This window comes from Lonchura striata, chromosome 15 (genome assembly GCF_050655825.1).
Source record: "Lonchura striata isolate lonStrDom1 chromosome 15, ASM5065582v1, whole genome shotgun sequence".
Lineage (NCBI taxonomy): Eukaryota > Metazoa > Chordata > Aves > Passeriformes > Estrildidae > Lonchura > Lonchura striata.
The window spans coordinates 11,253,368-11,278,487 of NC_140717.1; the positions used below are offsets into that span (position 1 = coordinate 11,253,368).

General features: G+C 46.7%; 1 protein-coding gene across 5 annotated transcripts in view; it reads right to left on the reverse strand.

The window, feature by feature from the left end:
• Nucleotides 1-2,878: 2,878 nt before the first annotated feature.
• ULK1 (unc-51 like autophagy activating kinase 1) overlaps nucleotides 2,879-25,120 on the reverse strand; it is a 74,685-nt gene continuing 52,443 nt past the window's right edge. For 4 of the 5 annotated variants that reach the window (XM_085593155.1, XM_021544458.4, XM_085593157.1 and 1 more), the window contains 13 exons: nucleotides 22,776-22,901; nucleotides 19,297-19,448; nucleotides 18,392-18,475; nucleotides 17,558-17,820; nucleotides 16,820-17,004; nucleotides 16,276-16,391; nucleotides 15,618-15,761; nucleotides 12,950-13,137; nucleotides 10,216-10,394; nucleotides 9,961-10,079; nucleotides 8,224-8,381; nucleotides 7,873-8,008; nucleotides 2,879-6,051 (listed from right to left, as the gene is read on the reverse strand). In XM_085593155.1, coding sequence (XP_085449281.1) covers nucleotides 5,996-6,051; nucleotides 7,873-8,008; nucleotides 8,224-8,381; nucleotides 9,961-10,079; nucleotides 10,216-10,394; nucleotides 12,950-13,137; nucleotides 15,618-15,761; nucleotides 16,276-16,391; nucleotides 16,820-17,004; nucleotides 17,558-17,820; nucleotides 18,392-18,475; nucleotides 19,297-19,448; nucleotides 22,776-22,901 — 1,906 coding nt within the window. In that variant the 3' untranslated portion in view covers nucleotides 2,879-5,995. The remainder of the gene's footprint in view (nucleotides 6,052-7,872; nucleotides 8,009-8,223; nucleotides 8,382-9,960; nucleotides 10,080-10,215; nucleotides 10,395-12,949; nucleotides 13,138-15,617; nucleotides 15,762-16,275; nucleotides 16,392-16,819; nucleotides 17,005-17,557; nucleotides 17,821-18,391; nucleotides 18,476-19,296; nucleotides 19,449-22,775; nucleotides 22,902-25,120) is intronic. The other variant, XM_085593156.1, reaches the window with a different exon arrangement.

A 25,120-nucleotide genomic window follows, 5' to 3' on the forward strand; every position in this document is an offset into this window, starting at 1 on the left:
CAGCCCATGGTCCCACTGCATCTGGCTGTCCCTTCCCTGAGCAGCCTATTCCTGCTCTGCTGTGGCAATGTCACCTGAGCAAATTTCTCATCTTCCTCCCCAAGGCCTGCTTTGAAATAGGAGGTACTTATTTCAATTCACAGAGTAATAAAATTTCTTTTATATCAATAAAAAAGGTTCCAAGGAAACCTTGTGTTATGAAAGATGCTTCCTTCCAATTGTTTTCTGTTAAAGGGAAGGGAAAACCTGCTAAACTGATGTTGAGTGAGTTTAAGGGCTTTGCTGCCCAGCACTAGAAGTTCAGGAGATAGCAAATGTTTTAGTTAAAAGCCATTTACATCCATGTTGGGAACTGGTGACATGCAAAACTCAAAGAGTGCCTTATTCTGTTCCTCCCCAACAGTTGTATATTGAGCATTAACTAGAAACATGAAGAAAAATTCTGCACATTTGGGAACTCAGTTACCTTCTGTCCATGGTAAGAGGAAACCTGTGTTTGACATATGCTTCAGCCCCTCTTAGACATACACTATTTAACATGTTTTGTGAAAGTGTTCAAATCCCTTGCCAGGTTTCATCTCCCAGGAGAGGGGGTGGTTCTGACTCTATTGTCCCTAAAAAGGCTGTTTTTAGAAAGAAATGTCCCAGGGAAGTTTGCATCGCTGCACTACGTGCCATTCCTCACCCAGGGAATGGCACCCATGCTTAGTGCTACATTTATGGAAATAAATCTAAATAAATCCAACTGCTAGCATTTCTCTGGAGAGCATTAGGTCCTGCCCTGCAGAGCTATGCCAGGGTATTGTCTCCCTGCACACAACCCTTCCCCTCCTGGACTGTGAGGTGACCAGGCAAAATGGACCACTGCAGAGAAGCCAACATCAAGTTAAGCACCAGAGAGCTCAAACATGCTGCGAAGGAGTTAACTCCTTGTGAAATAAAGCTTTAAAAGAGCTGGAAGCAGAATAATTGATCTTTGTATGGCCTTGGTTCAACACCCACCCACCCATTTCTGCTTCCTTGATGTCACTGTCACCTCTGATCTTTCAGAGTTGAATGAGTGTGTTTTTGCTGACGTACTTACCAACAACTAAATATAAAATGCAGGAACAAAGCCAAAATGCCCTGGAAGAATTGCTTGGGTTTGTTTTCTCCTAGAATCAACAGCAGCATGACGTCCCAGTCAACATCTAGAAAGTTGTGCAATTTCCACTGGTGCTTTTGAACTGTCCAGGTCCCATGGTTCAGTGCTTTTAGAAGAGAGAGTGTATTCCTGTTGTTGAAGTTTTCCCAGCTAGCACTTTCCCCCTCTGCTCTGCTGCCTGTGAAAGAGTCCTATGGATTCAGCAGAGAGTTCTCTGTCTACACAGGCATGTGACACACAGTGGTCCATCTTTCATTTGGCTACAGTATTTTCACCTGAACATTTGAAATTCTTAATGAGCAGCTTCAAAACAAACCCCCCTCCCTTACCCTCAGCATCAGAAACTTTTACATGTATGTATTATGTACTACCATCTTATGCTGCAGGGAACAAACATACACAAGGGTTTTCTACAAAAGGGAAAAATGTTTTTAAAAAACCCAAAAAACCCTGCAAATCCTAAAAAAACAAGTGTGCTGAGCAGAAAAAAGAAAGAGCAGCATTTGTAATTATTCAGCTCTGACCAGGTTTTCAAGGGCTGCCGTGGGGTCTTTGCCCAGGTTGTGCCACCACATTTTCAGCACACGAAAGTGCAGTTTCTCAGAGTTGTCCCCTGCGCTGATGGTTCTGCAGCTCTGCAGGGAGAAAGAATTGACTGTCCCTGCATGTGAGCCAGCCCAGAGTTACTAGGTAGGACTGTTCTCACAGAGCAATTCCCTGGGGTGGGAAAGGCAGGGGCTGGAAACAGAGGTTATAAACAGGGCAGAGCAAGGGAAAAAGAAAACAATTCCAGCTCTCAATAAATGATGATTTTGAAATAAGATTTTTTCATTACAAAACCACAACACTGTGCAGTAACTGTGGGGTGATGCTGCATCACACAAGTGCCTGGTGGGCAGGACTTTCCCCAGTGATGCTCATGGGCAACAATAACTCAGAGTTCAGCAAGTGGAGTTTTGGGAAATGTTTGGTGGAATTACAGTATTTGGCTTCTGAAAGTTTACAGCTGTGTGGCTGAAATTTTTGCAAGAATGGAAGGACTGGATTAATTAATTCAGCACCTCTCCCACATCCCAGATGCAGTGTTTAGCTTTTCCTCCTAGAGTATTCTAATCCAGACAGAACAGGAACCTGTCCTGACCTGAAGTCAGTACCAACACTCTCAGTTTCCTCACTGTCCCTTTTGCCATTTTCAGTGACTTTTTGCAAAGCTATGTGGCGAAGAGAATTCTAAGCCATGTGCCTGCTCTGTTCAAAAAAGAAAACTGTAATGCATACAAACACAGCAGGAAAATATTTAATCTTAATACCAAAATGTAATCATGATATCACACTTCAAGTCCCTTTTTTGTTCAGCAGCAAGCTTGCTGATTCTGACAATGTAATCCTACAAATACTGAAATATCAATTGAATTTAAGCATCCAACTGGCTGGGGAGAGGTCTGCTATCAACCTGTGACAGTTCCTAACCACTGCAGGAGGAGAGGACAGGTAATAGGGACAGAGAAACCAGGAACTACAGCTCCCACCCAGATGGCTTCAACTTTCCCAAATTCACAGGCTTCATATGAATTCAGGAAAGGTGGCTTTCACCTGCTGTGTAAGAGGGCAGAAAACAGCAGAAAACAGCCCTTTTTTTGCCCAAAAGCCGAGGCTGGTAGAACCACACACATTATAAAGGCCTCACTCAGATGCCACATGAACTGGGATTATAAAGGACTGAAAACAGGCCACTAACAATTTCAAATCAATTTTATTGTCTTAAATCGGTGTTGTACAATTTAAAGCCAAAAAAAAAAGTCACACAAAACACAAATAAAAAATGTTGACAAAGTATCAAGCATTACCTTATAAAGAACATCATCATACACTCTCACAAACCTGAAGGTACGTGTAATTAGACTGAGGTTTCTTGAAATCTATTAAAGACGCCAGACACAAACGCTGCAACAGCAACAAAGCCATGACAATAGCAGGTGGACTACACTAGCAACTTCAGCAATGGTTGGGGGTTGGTTTTTGGGGTGCTTTCTTTCTTTTTTTTTTTCCTTTTTTTTTTTGCATACCTTATTGTCTACAAAGCAATAAATATTTTTCACCAAAAAAGTTGGTTTCACGCTACATGCAGTTAGATAAAAAAGAAAGTCACCAAAGTGATGGCAAAATAAATCACCTTTTTTTTTTTTATTTCCTCCCCTACTTTTGGGGTTATTTTGTGTGGATTTTTTATTGGGGTTTTTTTTGTTGTTTTTTTTTTTTCTTTTTTCTTTTTTTTTTTTTAATTCAAGCACAGTGGCTAAGTTTCAAGTATTGAGAGAAAAAAAACCCATATATATACACGTTTGTGTTTGTGTGTGTATCTCTACCCATGCACACACATACACACACACACACAGCCTTGCATGTATATACACAAACACATACATATATATCAGTTGTAGGTCTGTAAACCACAATTCTTTTTTTTTTTTTTGGAGCAATATATACTTGTATACATTGAATGTGGACGATTTTGATACATTCAAGTAATGAAGTACAGCTGGAAGTTAGTGCTGAGCTTGCCACACACACTGGGGCAGCAGACGTGGGTCCGGGCTGGGCCTCTCCTGGGCAGGAGCCCCGGGGCTGTGCCCGAGGTCTGGGCTGCAGGGCTTGGTATTGCAGAGTCAGTCCTGCCTTGGTGCCTCCGTGCTGCAGCGTAGCCCTTTGCACAGCTGGCCAAAGCCTTTCAGAAGCAGTCTGGGTCTCCTCAGCATTGCTGTCCACAACAGGCTAGGGGGGTTGGTTGTTTTTCTCTTTTTTTTTTTTTTTTTTTCTTTCTCCTTTTTTTTTCCCAGGCACAAACACAAATGGCCACAGAAGCAGCAAACTGTGAGCCAAATACTGAAGCATTTGTGAAAGCTACACTTAAGCTTCCCTGGTTGGGGCAATTGGAAATATATTTACATTTCTTTATTGGCACTTCTGCTCTGTGAACAGAAACACCCATTGTTGCCAAATGCGGTGCCAGCTCCAAAGCCCATGAAGTTGCTCCTGAAACTCTTGTAAAGTATCACACTGAACGTGCCAATCTTGAGAGGAAAAAAAAGCAATGAGGACTTAACCACCATGTGCAAAGTATTTTTAGATCCCCAAAAACTAAGCCTGAGGTTTCGAGTTGCTTTCAAAGATGCTTTTCTGCCCAGCACTACCACAATACTGCCACGACTCTGGAACGTCACACTCATGCTCTCACAGACAGATGGAAGGCAGGCAGCTCCCTCTCACACTCATGCTCACAGCACCCAAAGCCTCATCCAGAACTCCAGCCACTCACACCCGCAGTCACATTTGGCTACAGAGTCTCCTTGAAAGAAATGCTGAACATAAAACTGAACGCTATGGGATTTCTTTATAAAAAAAAAAAAACCAAAAAAACCCTACGAACAAAAACAAAGCAGCAAATAACACTTTTTTAAAAATGCATTTCCAAGTGTGTGGGATCCTAACGCCTGTTCTTCAGCTCTTAAAAAGCATGGAGCTTTGTAAAGACTGTCCTTAAAAGAACATTTAAATAAAAAACAAATCTTGGTACTGCCAGACTGCAAGTCAGCTTTGCCTGGTGTGGAGGAGGAACAGCACAGACTCTGCAGTGCTCTTTGCCTCACACTCATGAGATACAGTACAGTTAAATACGTACAGTTACACACAAACCATATCAATATCAATATATATTCACTCTTAGGAATACATATTAATATACGCACACACGTAGTGCAATAAAACAACCAGGAAGCAAGGAAAGGAATAAAAAGAACAGCATTCCTAACAGTCGTGATGTTCCTGGGTTGTTGTGTGATGCAAAGTCAACTTCTCAAAGTTCCCATAGTGTGTAAAGTGCTCCTTTGATTCACAAAGCTAGTGTTTTCAGTTTGGGGGGCTCCAGGGAAGGGGTTATTGAGCCAACAGCTGAAAGCAGGACAGTGCTAGTGCTTCCTCCGGGTAGGTACGTGCTGACAGGAGAGCTCAACAGCCACGAGTCCTTCACACTGATCCCACTGAGCCGGGGGACCGAGGGAGGAACGGATTCATTTTGGCTTCTTACAAACACAGGAGTGTGATGCTTTCTGCTGCCCTCCTGTTTCCTGCACAGCCCCTTTCCCTGCATTGTTTGCCCATCCAGGCAGGCAGAAAGGGAGCCCACACAGCAGCCATGAGATTTCCAAGCTTCCCAGCAGCCACACATCCTGTGCCTCACTCAGCGAGTCTGTTGAGGTGGGAGCTACTTCACAACGCCAACTCCCCCCTCTCCAAGCACTCCAAGGCATAAATACAAGGAGAAAGGACAAAGGAAAGAGTGGAGGGGAACCTCCAGTTGCCAGGGAGCTTGAAGATGCCTGGCTCTCAGCTGGGAAGGGGAAAGTACACAGACTGGCCTTTATGTCTGAATGACACACTCGGACGTCAACTGAAGCCAGCAGTTTCAGCACATCCATTGCCTGCAATGGACACAGCACTGGAATACCCTGTTCTTAAGCAAGAGGGATAGGCAGCAGTCTTATCCTTCAAAGTGCTGGGAAGAAGCAGACTTCTATCCTTCACCCCCCTCTGACAACGAGGGAGACCTTTCCACATCAGCTATGTCTTCACCCAGGCCTTTGCGCAGGGAAATATTGGTGCTTGCTGCAGTCACACGTCCCCACAAAGGAATCTGAGTCTGTGGAACAACTTCCCAAAACGTCCAAAACCAGAACAGCAAGCAGACCATCCTGCAGGTGTCCTACTGCCAGAGTGGTTTCCCACCACAGCACAGGCTGTTGGGGATAAAGCCATCAGCTGGGGTGAGGTGTGTGAAGGACAACACCGCTGGAATCAGGCACAGAACCCCGACAGCAGAGCCGACAGCCTGCGCTCAATGCACAGCTTACCTGGAGAAAAAAACAGCACAAGCCATCAGCTTCTCATTTTCCTGCCAATGTAAAGACTACCACTGGAGACTGAACAGAAAATGGAAAACATGCAGTAGAATTTCAACAGGTCTAAGCAGAACCTTGAGAATCGTTACCAGGTACTGATGAGGCCAGTGAAGACCTTACCAGGAACACCCTGCTGGGAAGGAACAGGTCAGAGGGTTGAACAGTCAAAGATCTGACAGTGAAAGCTGGGAGGCAGCAGAGCTGACAGACATATCAAGATTTTACAAAGACCATACTTGAGGAAGAATTGATTCACTTCCAGTTATTGGAGCAGCTTTTTCCAGCAGGCAGAATGGCTCAGGGTCTCCAGTGCCATTTGCCATGGCTTGCACTGGGAGAGCCCATCCAGCATTGACAACACCAGGTTCTCATCACCTAAGCCCAAGAATCTTTCAAAAGCTTTATGTTTGGTAGAATTCATGCCTCTCACAGGAATACTTTCTGTATTTCTAACTTCATCATTTTACTGTTCAGAAATACGTTATCATAGACCTGAGATTTAAAATGAAACGCATGCCCACTACTGCCTATCAGAGAACAGCTCAATCAGGAAGCTAGAACTTGCAACGCCAGGATAACAACTGCGAAAGAAATCTATTACATGCATTAACTGTACCTCTGAATCAAAAGATGTGATCTAGGTTTGGTAAGAAACAGTACAACAGAAACTACTTGGTATTCCCTATTCACTTAGCCCTCCAGTACCACACACCACCTGATCATTTCCCTTTCTTCTCCTCCAGCGAGCCTCCTGGCAGCTGTGAAAGTTGGTGATAATTAATTGACTGATTGCCTGGGAGCCAGATCCTCTCATTATCTGTCCAAGGGCTCTGCCTCCATGGAATACTAGAGCTGTCCAGTGCTCTGGATGCTGAGGCAGGCAGTGAGGCCAGCAGAGAGGATAGGCACAGGGACACTGCTGGGACTGCTGCAGGTGGGCTGGGATGGCTGTGGTGGAGCAGAGCCCAGGCCAAGCCAAGCTCCTACAGATGATGGTTATTCCCCATCCCGCTTCCCACCACCTGCAGCAAGAGGTGACAGAAGTGATTAAACCCCAGCCATAAAGAAGGGAAAGTGTGCTCAGAGCAGTGAGTCAGTCCTTCCCCCTCCAGATGGAGAGTAACATCCCTCAGGGGACAGGGAAAGCACTGGAGAGGGAACAGCTCAGAGCAGCAGATTCCCTGGGAGAGGAGGCCCAAGGACAGCATGCAGGTCAGAGCTCAGCTTGCACTGCTACAGCAAGCACTTGCTGAGTTGTGTCTGCTGCCTTCCCGGCCAGGCTCGGGGCTGGGGAACCAGGCAGGTGAGCAGTCCTGGTTCAGAGAAGTGCTGGAAGGAGCCCTTGCTGTGCTGAGCAGCCATCTCTGCCCTGTCTGCCCTGCAGCCACTGCAGGTTCACGTTCCCAAGCGCTCTGTGCAAAAAGATGGTTCTGACTGGAAACCAACCCCAGGCCCCTGCTGCTGCCAAACCACTTCCTTCAGTGACTTCTTTCACACATCTAAAGTTCCAACAAAGTGCTGGCTACTGCTCTGCATGGGAACCTCTCAAAATGTGGCTCAGAACAGAGAGCTGCATTTCTAACAGTTTTTCTGTTGGAAAAGCAGGAGACCAGGCTGTGAGGAGCTATAACAAGCCAAAAGAGCTCTGCAATGTCCATCAAGATGTAGCGAAAGGGAAAAAAATGGTGCTGGGAGCTGAAATTTCTGATCCATGCAGCTAAAAAGACCATATGTTCTAGTTGGGGAAATAACAAGGAGTCACCTAATACTCACATTTACTGATGTTTTCTATGTCCCCCTGTTCAGTGATGATGTTCAGGAGTCCCTCCATTAGCAGCAGAGCCTTGTGGTACCTCTGTGCACAGTCCTCTCTGTGGTGGAACATCTCATCCAGGGCTGCAGACTGCACCTGAGGGCAGCAACCCAGGGCCAAGAGCTTACTCCCAGAACAAATCCAGCTTTCCCAGCACAGTCCCTCAGCTGCATGGTCACCCCCTTGCCTAGCCTCCAGAGAGATGCATCCCCTCCATGAGGGGAAGCACCTGCTAAGGCCACCAGCAGGAAGCATTACTGCCCAGCCCTGCTCTGTGCTAGCCCCAGTCCCAGGCACTGTGAGGGTTTTACCATTTGCACAGCATAGCTGAAGATGAGCTTCTCTGCAGTGATGCTGTTGATCCGATCCATGAGCTTCTGTTTGTCCAAGAAGAACCTCTGCAGTCTCATGTTGAGGCAGTGGCAGGAGGATACACTGGATTTGTAAAGCTCGTTTAGCTTCTTCACAACTACAGTAAAAGAAACAAATACTTCAGAAATAAATGGTTTTTACTCACTATTCTCCATGTGCCTCCCCATCCCCACGTGCAGGACCCCAAAGGATTAACATGGAGACAATGGGGTTCTGTTAAAGAGACTGGCAGGACAGCCCTGCACCAAGAGGATCTTTTCCCTTTCCTCTGTCACCTTCACCAGTTACAAGCCTGCACATGGCAACTCCTACACAAGTCTGGTTCACCTGAGGCTGGGTCTATTTTTGTTTCCCTCAGCAGTCACAAGGCAGGAGCAGTTTGCTCTGTACAGGATGTCTCACACACCAGCAGCAGATACAGAGCTTCTGCTGCTTGATGGGTGACGACATGCTGTGAAGGGGTTCATGGCTCACACGTGGGAGCTCTTGGAGTGTGGATCAGCAGCACTGACTAAGCAAGGGAATCTCTCCTGGGACTCTGCTGTCCCACTAAGAAAGGACACAGATGCCTGTGAAAGGCCATCTCCCCTCCTGAAGCAGGAAGGTTATGCAACAGGGAATCAGGAATCAGATATGACTCTCAGTGATTAAATAACAATCCACAACTGCAAGGGATGCCACAGGCTGAGTCTCCCTAGCTACATGGCATGATCTGCACAGAGTACTGAACACAAACTCCCACCAATATCTGATGAGTACTAACTCCTACACACACATTTGAAAATCCCCACACTGCATGAAACAAAGACAAGCCAGCCTTGCCCAATTCCCACACACTGAAGGAGAAACAACACTACAAATCTGGAAGCTGCATTCTGCTCTGAAAAGAAGTGATTTATTTGGGTTATGACAACTTTCCTGTTAGCCTGAACTTGTGGAAGATGTGGAGCTAAATCTGGTGTACTTTGCTCCATGCTGGCTGCTACAACATATGTGTTCAATTCCTATTTAACTTCCATTTTTTTACACCCCATCCAAGGCAGCACAAATACTTGCAAAGACAAAGCTCTTGGGGTAGGTGGCTGGTGGGTCAAGTATTTCAAGTGCTTCCAAAAGCTCCCTCAGCAATATTACAATGGGAATTTAAAAATTATTTTCTTCTAATCAGTGACTCACAGCCAGCTCTCACCACAGCCAATCAGATGCAAATGTAAAGCTGTAATACCAGCAAAGAAGTAACTCTGGCATTACCAGTACTTCACTTCCTGTGTTTTTGTTTCACTTGAAAAATCATCGCTGCCAGGACGAGTCTCTATTTGCTGAGTAAGCACTTCCTAGGACATGCACTGTGTAATTAAGCTGAGCTTACATCAAGTACACATTAGCACCTAAGAGAGAGACATACAAGGAATCAGCTAAGATACATCCCCCCTTACAATTAGTGCTGAAGAGTCTCACAGGAGCCTGACAATAGCTCTGAGCCATAAGGTCTATGTGAAGAGAGGAACGTGCTCAGTGTGAATAAATATCCAGCTACACAAGGGGACAATTACAAATGAGCCCCCACCACTCTGGTGGAGTTCACACTCACTCCACCCCCTCCATACCCTCTGTGACACTTTTAATAGTTCCATTCCTGGTGAGGTATTTGCCCCATGAGTGCAGCAGCCCTTTACCTTGCTTGACGGTGGAGGAGAGGCACAGCTTGCCAGCTTTGATCTGCTCTATGGCCATCTGCAGCCCTGAGGACAGAAGTTCTGCCACTTTCAGGTACAACACAAGCTGCTCTGCATAGCTGCAAAGAAAGCAGACAGATCAGTGTGACAGCAGCTTCATGTCCCCAGGAACTGTGGGGACACAAGGATGCGTGGGGTGGGAGGCAGCGACAGAAAACCTGGGAGAGGAGCAGCTAGCAGCTCTGCAGTCCTTACCTCCACTCCCGGCTCAGGAGGCTGATCTGGTCGGCCACCACGCTCTCCTGGAGCTGGTACTCAGATGTCACCGAGCTGCCCATGTCACTGGAGCTGCCCTTCAGAGCAGCGATTTCCATCACATAGTGCACGAAGGCCAGCGTGAAGCGCAGGCTGCGCAGGATGTCCGTGTGCTCTTGCTGTTGAAGGGATGCCAAGGGGGGGTTACAGGGAAAGCTGCTCACCTGAGCTGTGCCAGCAACCCACTGCAGCTCACAGAAACAACACCTCACCCCCAGACCCCCTTGCACCTTTGCCTTGGGCCAAACTCAGCCTGGAGCCTGCACCGCTTCCTCTTCCACAGTAACAGCAGCAAACAACAGTCCCAGCATAGAAATTTATAGACAGCTCCCTGGAGAAGCTGGTGAGGCTTTCTCTAAAATTACAAGCTCCCTTCCCAAGGAGCATCCCAGCACTGTGGGATTCTTTCAGAAGTCAGCCAGGAATGGGGAGAGACCATCTGCACCATAAGCCCAGCTCTTGTTCCCACTACAGCAATGCCAGTGTAGATTTCATGAGAGAGAAAACCTCCTACACCAAAAATACTGCCAATTAAGTGTCTCCCACCCTACATACCAGTCTTCATCCCTCCCAGTTCAGTGCAGTGAGCTCTGGGTGAAGTTCTTTGAGGAGACAGCAAGGACAACCTTATATCTGCAACTCCTGCCCAGCTGGTGAGGGAAGTGCTCACACCAAATGCTGTGGTCATTTCAGAGTAGTTTTTCCTCTGCTGTTACAGATCAAAGGGGATTATCCCGTTTCTGGGAAGCTGCATTGCTTAAGTCACTGCAAACAGTTCTGGGAAGTTAGTATTTGTGGAAAAACTGAATGCCTGTGGGTCTGCAAAGTGAATTGCTGCCTGGGTCATATGCCAACTTCATTGTCTGTACTCTGTTGAAAAGTGGGTAAGCTCTGGGTCTTCGGAGATTCACTGTCTCACTTCTCTCAAATGGGGTAAGGATGTTTCCTACATGAATTTACCAGGAAACCCCCATGCTCAAGGTCTGAGAGCTGCTTTCTTTCCTTCACTGGGCACTGGGCTGCTCTGACTATCTGGAACATGAATCTCTCCCTCCCACCACCTTGCTACCTGGACAGTCCAGTATGGTGAGGAAGTGTTATCTCCAACTTCCTCAATTTTCTTTAAAAGCAGAGGAGGAACTTGGAGATTAAGTAATTACCAAGTCATACAAGAAGTTTGTGGCAGAGCAGGAAACTGCTGAGATCTTGCAGGTCTCAGCCTCTTATCTCTTAACCCACAGGCAGTCCATACTCTGCCTACAGTCAGCTTCTGTTAACTGTGCTGGTATTTATGGCCTCATTTGCCATCACAAGTCTTCTGTAGCCATCTCTGTATTGTGTTTTTAGAGCACTGTAAAAGAAACTAAACCCCAAGCACCAGTATGGCTTGTCTGCACCTAAAGAAACTTTCACAAAAGGCAGAACCACCCATCTGAATGCAAATGTGTTGCTCAAGATAAACAAGGGCACCTAAGCAGTGAGACCTCAGCGCCCTGAAAGATGAGCAGAAACCAGAAAACCTGCCAGGTTTGCATTCTGGCCAACTCCACAGAGCACAAGAGGGTCTTAAAATCTGCTGTAAAGTATTTGTGACATGCAAACAGATTACTGAGCTCAGCAGAAACGACAACTGAAGCCAAATGACTCATTATAGCCAGAGAAGCTGAGTGCTGTTCCAAGATCAACTAATACTTCCTTAGGACACTTCTCTTCAGACCAGCATCTGAAGTGGTGGGAGCTGGCAAGGCCCCAAACTTCTGTCACCTCACCCAGGTAGGATGTTCAGTTAAACTGATTGCTGTAGTGATCACATCACTGCTGGAAGTCTTTGCCCTGTGGCTTTACAGGTAATGAAGCCAACAAATGCAATCCAATGCAGAACTGACAGAAAGAAAGAGCTCAACAATATCTGAAGTAGAAGAGCAAACCCACATCCTTAGAACAATGCGTGCATATCTCTCTTGGTATCTTGGGGTTTTCAGCGACACCAGCAAGTGTCAGACACAAAAAGCCTTCTCCAGTCCCAGACAGCTCAAGGAAGTATCACAAGCAGAGCCAAAAGCGTGACTGAATCTGCCTCCCACCTCCACTGCAAACGGGCAGCCTGACCTACATTTCAAATATAACTCAGCTATAACAGCATTTGCTCTGCTTCAGCCTGCAGAGAAGGGGAGCCTGGCAGCCTTTCAGCTCCTCAATCTGGTTCAGCTCTTCTGGTGCAGAACACAGTGTCCCCCCTACCCCCAGCAGGAACAGAAGTGTCAGGTTTACTTTGTTTTCAGACCCTTTCAGCAGAGACCATATCACTGCTGACTCCCCAGGTGCACCAGGCAGGCACCTGACACACTGAGCTACTCATGTTCTCAGTCAGCCAGTACTAATGCTGAGCCTTTTAAAAAAGGAGAGCCCCAAAGCAGACAGGTTGGCTTCAGAGGCCCTTAATACAGAATGCATTGGATAACTGATCTTCCAAGCTGCAATTTCAACTTTGGGAATGGGGAATTTTAACCCCAGTCATGGGCTGTAACATTGACTAAAGGGCTTGGTGCTAAATATGCCCTGGGCTTTCTGAACACTTCACTGGCCTTGCTCTTTGCTGTATTGTTTGCTCCACCTCTGGAAGCAAAGCATGAATTTGCTTTACTTTTATTCCCCTGGGATACACCATACCCACCTCCATGAGCGTCTCTTCGGGCAGCTCTGGTGCCTCAAAGGTAACAACACCTTCCAGGTTGGCAGTGATGGGATCAGCAAAAGTGTACCGGAGACTCGAGGGGCCCTCCAGAGCCTCCCCAGCAGCTCCCACTGCCAAGTGCCTCCCACTGAAGGAGCCTCCAGAACTGAGAGAGCTGGAAGACCCCACTGTGAAGAAAAACAGACAAAGGAATTAACTGGAGGTATTAATAGCAGGTCAGGCAGACATTCCTCATGCAGAAGAGAGAATTCTGTAGGATTCAGGATCCTGGATCTGACAGGAGCCAGCAAGAGGTACTTGGGAGGAAGATGCAAAGACTCTGGATGCAGAACAATCACTCCCCACCATAAGCTCCTCAGTGACTCAGGCATACCAGCTGACAAGCTCAAGCAGATTTAAGAACGATGATCATTTACGGAGACAATTCAGAAGAAATTCTTTTCCCTTTTTTTGGCTAAACCTTTTTGAATCCTGCCACAATATCCTGGGCTGATCTTTATCATACACTGTCATAGTGTAATGAACTTCCCCACCATGGAGCAGCACAGTTTGAACCCTGGCTCCCTGCCTTTTTGCTATTACCATCACTGAATGAGCACTCTGGTTAGTGATGGTTCTAGAACACCCTGTATGCAAGCCAGGAGATTTTTCATTAAATGCCCTGTACTTTTGCTTTCCCTCTTTACAAATAAGAGGCTGGGCAGACAATGAGTGACCAGCTGAGTCAAGACCCTAACCCCAGGGTTCTGGAGACCCTGTAGGTATGGTGTCCATCAGACAATTCCCCCACCATCAGCTTCTCCCCTTCTTGACCACTGAATTCACCCTAAAAGCACAAAAGGAGATTTTGTCTCACAATACATCCACCACTTCCAGAGGCTTTCCCACCCCGAGACACTGCCACAGAGGGATGGGGGATGCCAGTACCAGCTCCAACACTGCTAACTGTACCCAGGTGGTATTCTCCACTCTCACTGGTCCTTTGGAGGAAGATGTTAGTCTTCTAACCACAGGTTTAATTTACTGCCCTACCCTGCCTTCAAAAGGTTCAGCAATATAATAATGCACAACTGATCTGCTGAGAGACACAGCCTCTTTTCCTCCCAAAAACCTTCTTCATGTTGTGAGCAATGCTTCAAAGCCAAGTGGATCATCAAAGACAGGCAGAATATTTCCAGTTCCCTCAGAGACAGGAGAGAGAGGACCTACAATATCACATTCTGGATGCCCTGTAATTCCAAGAAGCTGTTTGCAGAAATTGTTAGGATGATTCACAGAAAGGCTCTGCCTTTAGTACTGTCCTTACTCATGGCTTGTGCAAGCACTTGGGGTGAAAAGTTTCCCCTTTCCACCATTAACTTTGTGCATTAACTATAACATGAGGAGTTCCTGCACAGGCACTAATAAACAAAGCTTGTCCTGCATCATTGCTTTGGTCACCCTGACCTAACACTGTGTGTGCTGCAGGTTCACTTTCAACAGCCTCCTATTCCAGGCCTCCCATCTGACATGCTGACTGTTGGGCAGACCCTTGAGAACCTGAGTATTAACCTGCTAAAACCTGGTGCTTGGATCTGCTTCCAGGTTGCTATTATCCCTGAAAAGCAACACAGAAAGTCTGAATCCTGAAATCCATCGCATTGCAGTAGTAGCTGGAGGCTGAACCCAGGACAGTAACCCCACTGTGCTACAGGCACCTCATACAGTTTTTAAGTCTTAAAGCTCACTCTCCAAATAAATGAGACAAAGAAAAAATTGTGGTTACAATCTGCCAGGCAATCAAAAACATGAGTGGTTTTAGTTAGGATGGAAATGCAAGTTATACACAAGAACCGAGCCCACATGTACCCCCATCCCAGTCAAGCAGCCTATTCATGGTCACATCCAAACTTTCCCTGCAGTAATTGAGAACAGAGTCAAGTACATTCAGATGAGGAACAGCCAAGACAAAAAAGCAAACAAGCCAAATATGCAAATCAAAACGTGTCCAAATATTTTCTTAAACTGAGCATAGACTCCAACTCCCAGACACTCTGTCCCAAAAGGGCCAATCACCACAGCCTCACCTGCTGGCTGACAAGGCCAGAGCACTGGTGTCTCACAAGGAGCATCTGCCAAGCAGGAGTGCATCTCCCCATCTCCTACCTAAACAGCTCAGAGCATAAGTAACACCTCTAATAGTTTTGCACACAGAGCCCTCCTGGCCCTTTCCCAACAGTCCTTGTGCATGGAAATTGTTGGGCACAGATAGTCACACTCATCTTTTATAGCTCATCCAAAACCCACGGGGAGAACAATCAGAACACAACACAATCTTTACATTTGTTGACTTCTCAGAAACAGTGGTTCTGTGAACAGCTGCCGCACTATTCCTGAAGCAGAGAACAATAAAGTAACAGTTTGCCTGTCTCTTACAATACTGGAAAACCACTCTCTGACACTAATGCCAGAGCAAACAGTCAGCAGCAATGACTGGGGTTGGCAGAAGCCAGCACTAGAACCTCAAAGGTGCTGAGACCAGCTGAGCTCTTCAAATTGCTCTGAGCAGCCTTCTGCCATCACCAGTGCCCTGCAGCAAGGAATGCAACACATCTCTCTGCCCCCAGGCATTCCCACTGGAACAGGCAGGTAGGTATCGGCCCTTTACCTGAAAACATCCTGGTCCTCGTGGTCTGTGGGGGGGTTGTTCCACTGGGAGGGGATCCGACAGTAAAAATCACTGGGGATGGGCTGGCAGAGCCCCCAGCCCGGGCACCAGAGTGCAGGGTCCCTCCGAAAGCACCTGAGGGAGCTGGGGAGACAGTTGAAAGGTGCAGACCGGCATTACAGGAAGGTCACTCAGAGCACGGGCGGTGTTCCTGCAGACTCTCCTGGGACACACTGGGTGCCAGCACAGCCCAGTGAGGCACCCCCAGCACCATGGGCGCCAGGACAGAGCCTGGGCAGTGCCAGCCGCTGCTGCAGCTGCTCTCCCTCCTCGCTGCCTGGCCTGCACGCCCAGAACACCCACCCCTGCAGAGCCATTCACACTGAGCCGCCTGGCACCAAGCCGCCGCTTCCACAGGTCATCGCACTCAGAAACAGCCAAAAGAGGAAGCCCTGCCTACAAAAATCACAGCACTACCCAGCAGCTGCACAGCACACACAGCCCACAGAGCAGGGGAAAGCAAACACCACTGCACTCCTCACACACGGCGCTTCCTGTGCCAAGAGCCACCGGCAAAGCAGCCTCCCATCTGCAGGAGGGGTGTAGGCAAACCCCAACCCAGGACACCCTGCCAGATCTGCCTGGCCTCCTCACCTACCTGCAATTTCCATTGGCTTCTCATTGTTCAGGCTGTCGCTGCTGCCAGCTTCCGAGATCTGTGCCCCAAAGGCTGCCTTCAGAAGCAGGTCGGTGAGTCTGCCAGTGCTCAGAGATCTAAAAAAGAGTACATACAACATGATGCTGAAAGTCAACAGGTGCTAGGTGTCAGCTAACTTCACTTCTTTGTGCTATTCCTGGTCCACAGCCACTTAACACTACACAGTAAACAGTCTGGAGCTGAAAAAAACTCTTTCACCAGAGCATCTGAAGCACCTCCTGCTACTTGTAGAAAGCACAAAACTATCATGACTAACTGCAGTAATGCAAGTCCTTACTACATTAATACAACTCAATTTGTTTTTGTTGAAAATAATGAAAATTAGTATCAGAGGACTCCTCCAGAACACTGGTGCTAGCAGATAACTACACAATGTTTACAGATGCCTCACTACAACTTCATCATCAGCTGGGGTTTGAAATTTGCCCCATCTGTCCTGCATTGAGGAGTGAAGCACCACTGTATGAAGCAGACTGCAGCTCACCTGCCCTTGATCTCTTCCACAGGCCTCAATCCCAACCCAGTTTGCTGGCAGTGGAAATGACCCATCTCCTTTAGATCTGGCAAGGTCTTGTTCCGGGTCGGAGTCATCATGACCCCCTGATGGGCCAACAGGGTGAGGAGATTCTGGGAACTTGGGGTTTTGGGAAACTCAAATGGGGACACAGCCTAAGAAGAACAGAAAGAACAGAGATCTGTATTTAAAAGAAAGGAGGAAGGCTCTTCATTTGTTTATCAAAATTAAACTGTTTAATAACCTGCCTGAAATAAGGGTAGAAATCCCACCCTGAAGTTACTTGTCTCTAATCCCAGAAAGGCTAAAAGGAAAGGACAACAAACTGCTGAGAATTTTGCAAGCAGAGGAAATGCTGTCACAGTGCCTACTCCCCATGAGGCCCAGGACCGTCTAGCTGCTGGCTCTACTGGGGATTCCTGCTGGACACACACTTGTGTCACAGCTGGGTCATCATGTCCCCACCAGCCAGTCACTCTGGCCATTAGGGCAGCTCCTTTCCCAGGCTCTGCTGAGCACTGCTGCCAGGGCAGAGCTGCCCATGGAAAGCAGGACACCACCCCATTTCACACAGATCACTGCACAGCCCTCACAGGATAGGAGCAAATGCTGATAAATCCAGGTCAGAGTTATCTGCTCCTGCAGCAGCTCATACCCAGATCACCCAGAATATCAAGCTGTGAAGGCCCAAAAGACTCCTGGGCACACCTTTGTAGGGGAGCCCACTATTGTTGGCAAAGGGCTTCTCTGCATGAACTCGGAGAGCTTTGGTGAGGACCGGAGCTGCCGGCAGTGCTGCAAGCCATGGATCTGCAGAGGCTGGCTGACTGGGGTATGACCAAAGTGAGCAACAAGAGGATCAGAGTGCTGCTTGGTTATCTTCTGCCTGCAGGAATGCAAATCCGACAGGTTGGGAGCACTGTGGAGCCGAGAGCCCATCCCTCGAGGAGACTGTTCGGGCACCAAGGAACCTGGAGGGCACAGAGTGACAAACCACATCACTGCGTGGTTCTAACAAAGAGAGACAGCCTGATCCCAGGAGCTACAGCTCAAACAGATCAAAACCTTCTATGGCTAAGCATGGTACTGAGCAGAGCCTGCCAGGCCTGGTTATGCTTTGAGTCTGTGGGAGGATGAGATATGAACAACAGGGAAATAGAAGTGCAGCTTCTTTCTTTCATTGCCGCCCATTCAGAGACACAAACCCTGACTGTCAGAGCTCAGCAGCAAGGAAATTATACATCAAGAAGGCCTCTTGGCAGAGTAGGTGTTAGAGGTTTTGAGATGCTTTTCCTTCACTCAATCCATTGGCTTCTAAGTCCCAAATTTGAGATTTTTGCAACACTGGGTCTGTCAGCACTGGAAGATGCTGGTTGACAGGATGTGAATGAAACAACCCCAACTCCCACCAGCACACAGAGATCCTGGCTGGCCAAACATCCAGAGAAGGTGCTGAAGCAACCAGCCCAACCTAGAATACCATGAGACTACAGTTCTGGCTTTATCCATAGGAATAACGAAGAAAGGCAAGGACTGACGCACCGGCAGCAGGAACACGGCTTCTCACTTCTGCTCCAAGAGAAGATGGGGTAACAGTCTGGCTGGGCTGCTCTGGGATTGTTCCAACTGTGAGGGAATGAAATAAAAAAGAAGTTAATTCAGTATTAAGTTTTCATAGGCAAGAACAGCACTGTGCACCACCTGTTTATAGAAAGATGCCAATTATCTCTTCCATCTTCTCAGCCCTAGCTGTGTGGTGAAGATCATGAACTCCTGTAAAAGGAGGTAAAAAAACCTCTGCCTGGTATTAGTTTAGCAAGTTTTAGTCTGACTTTGCAGTGATATTAGTTCAGAGGAATAGAATATGAATATTCTGTATTTCCCCATAAGCAGAGACTAATAAATACAGGATCAAAGACACCAGGGATATAAAACAGCTCATTATATCAGCCTGTTCCTTTACAGAAAACAGAAAATTGCATCCATTGCACATTGGGATTTCTCTCGTCTCTTTCCACTTGAATTGCTTGTTAGCATCTAGATCAGGCTACCAGATACTCAGCCAAAACTTTTCAGTCTGGAAGTTCAAGCCCTTTGAAAGCTGGTCAGAATTTGTTTTGATGATAATTGGCTTACATTTGCTCTCATCCCAACCCGAGCCAGTAAAAAGATACTTTGCACTTACAGATGCCCTCTTCTGAGGGCAGCAAAATGTTTGATGCAAGCACCAAAGCACAGCTTGCCTGTCCTGGGGCTAACAGGTATTTTTCTCTCCGTTTTACTGAGGTCAAAACACTTGTCAAATCATCTGTGGAGAAGAGCCACAGGGGAACACAACAATCTGAATTCTCTACTACCTGGCAGCTACAGGTGGTCAAACCCCTCCTCTTTATAGGAAAGAGGCAAATGATTTTATTAGGACAGCAACGTGCCAGCTGCCATCTTACCTTGTGGTGATGGCATAAACGGCTTGGCACCACCAAAGGAGAGCTTTTTAGTGCTGGGCATGGATCCATGCTCTCCTGGATAAGGAGGGGAAGCACCAGATTTGGGAAAACCAAGAGGACTTGTACTGCTGGACCTCCGGACCGTGGCAGACCTTACAGGAAACAAGAGCAGCACACAGGTCACTCCAGAGGCCAATCCAGAAGAGGAAGGAGAACAGCATCACACACCACACACACAGTTACTCCCACAAAAGCAGAGCTTCAGGACTGTTTATCCTGGATCAAAATCCCACTGTTCTAGGACTAGACCAAATCAGATTAAGATGATAATCCTTGTTCTCAAGAGTTTCAAAATTAAAAGAACAATTGAGGTTAGCTTAGCTGTAAACAGGAGAGTCATTTTTCAGAGACATTTCAGATGCTTGCAGGTATATCTATATCAATAATGAACAAGACAGTTTCTTATCTTGCCATGTCCAAGATGTTTATTGTAGGCAGTGTCTCTAGAACACCCTGAGAAGGCTTTTTTCAAGTGTGCCTCCTGTGCTGAGCCACTTGCCCTTCAGTCACAGCAGCCTTTAGGCAGAAAGCTCTGTGCTCAATGCTGAGGTAAAGTGTGCCAAGGCACTGCCCTGCAGCAGAGCTTGGACTCAAATCAGGAGCTACAGAGCAAAACACAACAGTGTTTGGCTGTCAGATCTGAAACAATTCACAGCTACCCAGTGGAATTTGGGTTTTTGGGCTGGAAAGTCAGAATTGCTTGTATAAACTCCTTCAACTCCTTGTGAAGGCTCAACTTAGGGAGTTCAAATTAATTTGTAAAGCCCACACATACAGGAGCCTTTAGTATTACCCAATGCTAAAATGAAACAGAAGAGGAAACTAGTGGGAAAGTGAGTACATTCACACCATCAGTCTGGAGAGAGACAGGATTACTGCATATCAATTAATTATTTCTCAATATGTGAATCTTTTCACCATCATTAAGAACACACAACCCAAATTGCAATACCATTCTGCCTCTGCAGGCTCCTTCAAGACTCCTATTATACTCCTCTACAGGAGAAAATCTTTACATCAAGTCCTTCATTCTATTCTCAATTTGGAAACATTTTTTCTCTTGTTACAAGAACATTAGTCTCAACCAGTAGGTGGTTTTCTGGACAGGAATCAATAACTGCTGACAAAAAACCCTCCTTGCTTGAGCCACTGAAGGATGCTGTCACTAAGGTATCCTGCCTCCTCTGCCAGGGATGCTGCATTTAACTGTCCTCATGTATCTGAACAGAAGGTACAAAGGATGTGGGTTTCAGGACTGGCAGAATCATCCTGATGAACTGTCAGTAAACCTACAGAACAACACTTCAAGGTATATATTTCTTTATGTCACATTTCAGAAAATAAATACATTTAAAAAAATAAATCTATTTCAGTAGTTGAGGTGGTTGAGTAGTTGATCTGCCAACCTCCCTGCCCCTATTCAATGTGTTACCACATTCTGCATGCAAGTAAATCTATGCTATAGTCACATGCTTGGTAAAAAGGAAATACTTGGAAATTTTAACCTAAAAATCACTACTCTTCAGGTTGCTCCAGATTCAGAGGCTAATGCTCATCAAGTGCCTGGCCCTGAAGCCAAATGAATTTCCAAAGAGAAAGGTGAGAAGATACCTAAATATTCAGTGGCAGACAGTATTGCCCTGGCATGTTTTTAATTCTCCAGACCATGAGCCATGCAGAAAGCTGAATTTTATCTATCAGGAACTTGCAGAAGAAAACCACCAGGTGACTGCTGCTGCTGGAAGATGTGGAATGTCAAATGTCACCCTGTGAGACCCGGGGTAAGCCAGCAGAGGAGCAGGACAGATGATGTGGCCAGAGGCACACCTCAGCAAACCACATATCTGTCCACCAGCACAGCAGTTACAGGGCACACAGCAGCCAGTCGGGTGACAGGGGGACACTTCTCAGGCACCAGAGTGTACGTCAAGGTTTGCAATCAGATGACTCAGCACCAACAGCTGGTTTGATAAACCTGATGGAAAAGTGGCATCACACACTAAATGCCTGGTGGAGTTTTCTCCTGCCATTCCTGAAGGGTGTCTACTGAACCTGCTGATTAGAGGAAGTGATGGCCAGAGATAAGTATGGCTTCCTGGGGCAGAAAAAACATGACGCCAGAGATGCTGAGAAGATGCTAAAAGCAGCCTGTGAGTCACCCTGATTGGGCCCATTCCTCGAGTTCCTCTGCAGGGACATGACAATCTCAGCATTACACAGAGGTGACTAAAAGGAGCAAAACATAGCAGTTTGCTCCCTGGCTGCAGCTGTGGGCTGTGAGCCCCAACTCAGAAGCCCATCACCAGCTCAGGGGCTGGCACAGCACCTTCTCCAGAGCTCTCTCTTGATACCTCACAGGGATAACCAGGACTCTTGTGAGGTCCAACACCAACAGCACCCACAAGTTTTGCTGTCAAAAACATAAGGCACATAGGAAGCAGGACAGAGTTCACCACAAAACCTGCCACACACTCAAAAAAGTTAACATTAAAAAAAAAGTATTAAAATTACAGTGGCACAGACCAAGTCTTCTGCTAATCCTTATCCTTGATCAGTATCAGCATATCATGTCTCTACTTCTGGGTCCACTTCAAATAAGCCTCATCCTGAATTAGGCTGGCTGGAGCCCAAACAGGCTGACATAGGTATTAACCTACTTTCGAAATCTAAACTTTAACTAATCCAGACACCAACACAACTCATCCTAGAAAAGACATGACACCTCTTAGACACTTCTATTTGAGCACAAGCTCCTTAAGATCCTGTGCTGGTCTCCTTCCCATCCGTCTATGACCTGGGCTGCTGCTGCCAGCCAGCAATCATATGTGAGAAGAGACAGAAGCCCTACATGTCTTGGATGTACCAGGCATTACCTCTGCACTCAGGTCAGCTGTCTGCTGCACACTTGGCGTCAGGGTCTTCCTGACAGCCTTCAGAAAACATGCTCTGCCTCACGGGTTTAAATTGCTCATGATTTACTCAGTCCTGGCTGCATAACCACATTAATATGCAACTCGTGCACAACACATCATCTATGGCGTGACTGGCTACAGGAACCAATTAAGGTAAAGTCAGGTAGGTTCTGTAGCCCCATCAATTTTAGTTGTTTATCTCAAATTTTCCTTTTAAAAAGGCATCTGCCAGATGGATGGTTCTCTCTGTCTGGACACTTGGATGCCCAATCCATAGCTGGCATGGGAAAAGCTGTCAGACTCAAAGTGGCTCAGCCTTCACTCTGAGCTGACAGGAACCTTCCCATATAAAAGCACACAGGCAAAACTGACAGTGCTAACAAATAAATCTCAACACCACCACAAAATCGCCCCAAAACGCACCCCTACAGCGAGGGGGAGAGCCCAACACCCAGGGAAATTTATAGAGGTACAGAAAGAGCCCCTGGTCCCAGCCCCAGCACTTACCGGGGAGAGGAGAATGGATTGGGAGACTGCAGGTTCTGCTCGATCCGACGGTAGTTGTGGATTTGTGTGGGGACTGGGATGGGCACGGAGTGGCCGTACTTGCTGCTGGAAAACTGCCCTGGCCGGCTGTGGAAAGGAGACACACAGAGACAACCTCCTGTGAGGGCTGGGCCTTCCACCAGCTAATTGGAGATTTTATCTTCATGAAGCAACTGCACGCAGGGAGCGTCCCCTGGGCTGCTCTGGGGCTGTGGGTTTGGACCAGCAGGTGGTTCAGAGTCATATCAAAGGGAAGTGGCACCACACATGTCCTGGAAACAGGCACCTTTCCTCCAGCACCATTCCCACCCACAGCCTGCTGTTAAAACATACACCCAAGCACACCACTCCCTCCAGGAAAACCAGAGCCCTGCTATTTCAGGCCATGGCTGGCCTAGTTTCCAACAGCTCGGGTCCACAGCCAAGCAGACAGCACTGAGCAGGGGCTCAGCATCCCTGGCTCACAGAGGACACCAGCACAGACTGTGCTGACAAGAGCTGCCTGTGGCTGACTCATGCACAGGCACTGCTGCAGCCACGGCATCCCCGTGGAAGTCTCACACCACGAAGGGAATGTCATGGTGTAGATCAAGAGTATTGGCAAGTTAACTACAGGGTGGAGAAGGCAACTCAGGAGAGAATAAATTTGAGGGACAGGAGCTGGTATCTACATACCCATCAAGGACAAGATAGAATACCACACACACAAAATGGGACAAGTCCATTCTGCAAATTTCAGGCTCCCTCCATCCAAGCAGGTTAACTGGCTCATGTCTGATACCTGTTCCCCCAGGTTACTCTTGGCCTCTCCACCAGGCTACACATGAACCACGCTGTACAAAACCCATGCAAATACCACATTTAACTAAGTACCTGCCTAAAGTCTTTTCCCACAGGCCCCAGAATTCTAGGATTAATTGCCACGGCAAAGCTATTTACAACTGCCAACACCAATTGCAGGGATGCTGAACAATTACAGGAAGATCTTATTGGTAATAAAGGCTTTTGCAGTCTCCTTTGTTGTCAAGTGAGGACACACACCTGGGTTTGCCCCTGACAAGATGGAAGCATCACTCCTTGGGGTCTAGCACTTGGAATGGAAGTATTTTACATGACATGAAGGGATATACTTAATTCAGCAAGAACACACGTGTACTCGGGGGAAGAAAGAAGGGTTTGTGACTTATCTGGCCGTTCAAAGCATCCCATTACCAGAATTTCTGTTTTGAGGAAGGTCATAGCATTCTGTGGTTTATGGTGACAGCACTGAACAAAGGTGATCTGCAGTAAAGTGTCTGCAGATCCTCACACAGTGCATGTGAAGACACTCCTCCATCACAGGAGAGCCAAATAACTGGAAGAGATCTTTCATCAAGGCTGAATGATCAAATGATTCCAAACTTTTCATTCCTCTCTCCACCTTCTGAAGTTCTATATATTCTTCCTTGTGTGCTCTTATTTTTTCCACCAAGAAAACAGACTCTTAATTTCCTATTTGTCTCCAAAAGGCAGCATGGATGCCTTGATTCTTCACTGACACAATAAAATAAAGGCGTTCAAGGTTTCCAGTAGCTCAGCAAAAAGGTGAGGTCTTGATGTATCTGCCTTCCATGAATATAAAACATAGTGTTGTGACAGACATAAACAAAACAAAGCTTTTGCAAGAAATCTGAAGGTTCACGTGAAACCCTGTGCTCACTTTGAACATACATCTAAAATGGTATCTTTTCTACCTGGTCAAAATTCTTTATCAGAAAATAAATTCTTGGGTAAGAGGATTCTCTCTTCTCCCCAAGAGTTATATCAAGTCCTTATTTCCTTCACATGGTGCAAGTTGCAAAGGAAATTATCCAAATGAGGTGATATACACTTAAACCTGCTAAATAGCCTCAAGCCCTAAAGAATGCAATTGACAATAAACCTGCAAAGTCCAAGAGATAAAGCTGGGACAGGGAGTTTAACTACTTGGCAGTAATTAAAAGCTCTTTGAAAACAGTATTAAATCTAGTGCTGTGGGGTGCATCCAAGGAATTACCTTTCATTAGACTTACTAAGCATCTTCAATGAAGCGTTAAAAAAAAAAAAGAATTAAAAAAAAGGATCAATTATTGGCATGTTTTAACTCTGCCCAGTTCTTAAACTCTTAATTAAGAGCAAGGAGAGCTGTCAGTGTACCAAGACATCCTGTGGAAAACCCACTGCAGGCCACTCTGAAACAGCCCTTGCTTTCTGTCCCAGATGGACTGCAGCCAGCATTGCTTGCTAGCCTGGGGCCACACATGGAAGGGAGAACTGCTGCATCCAAG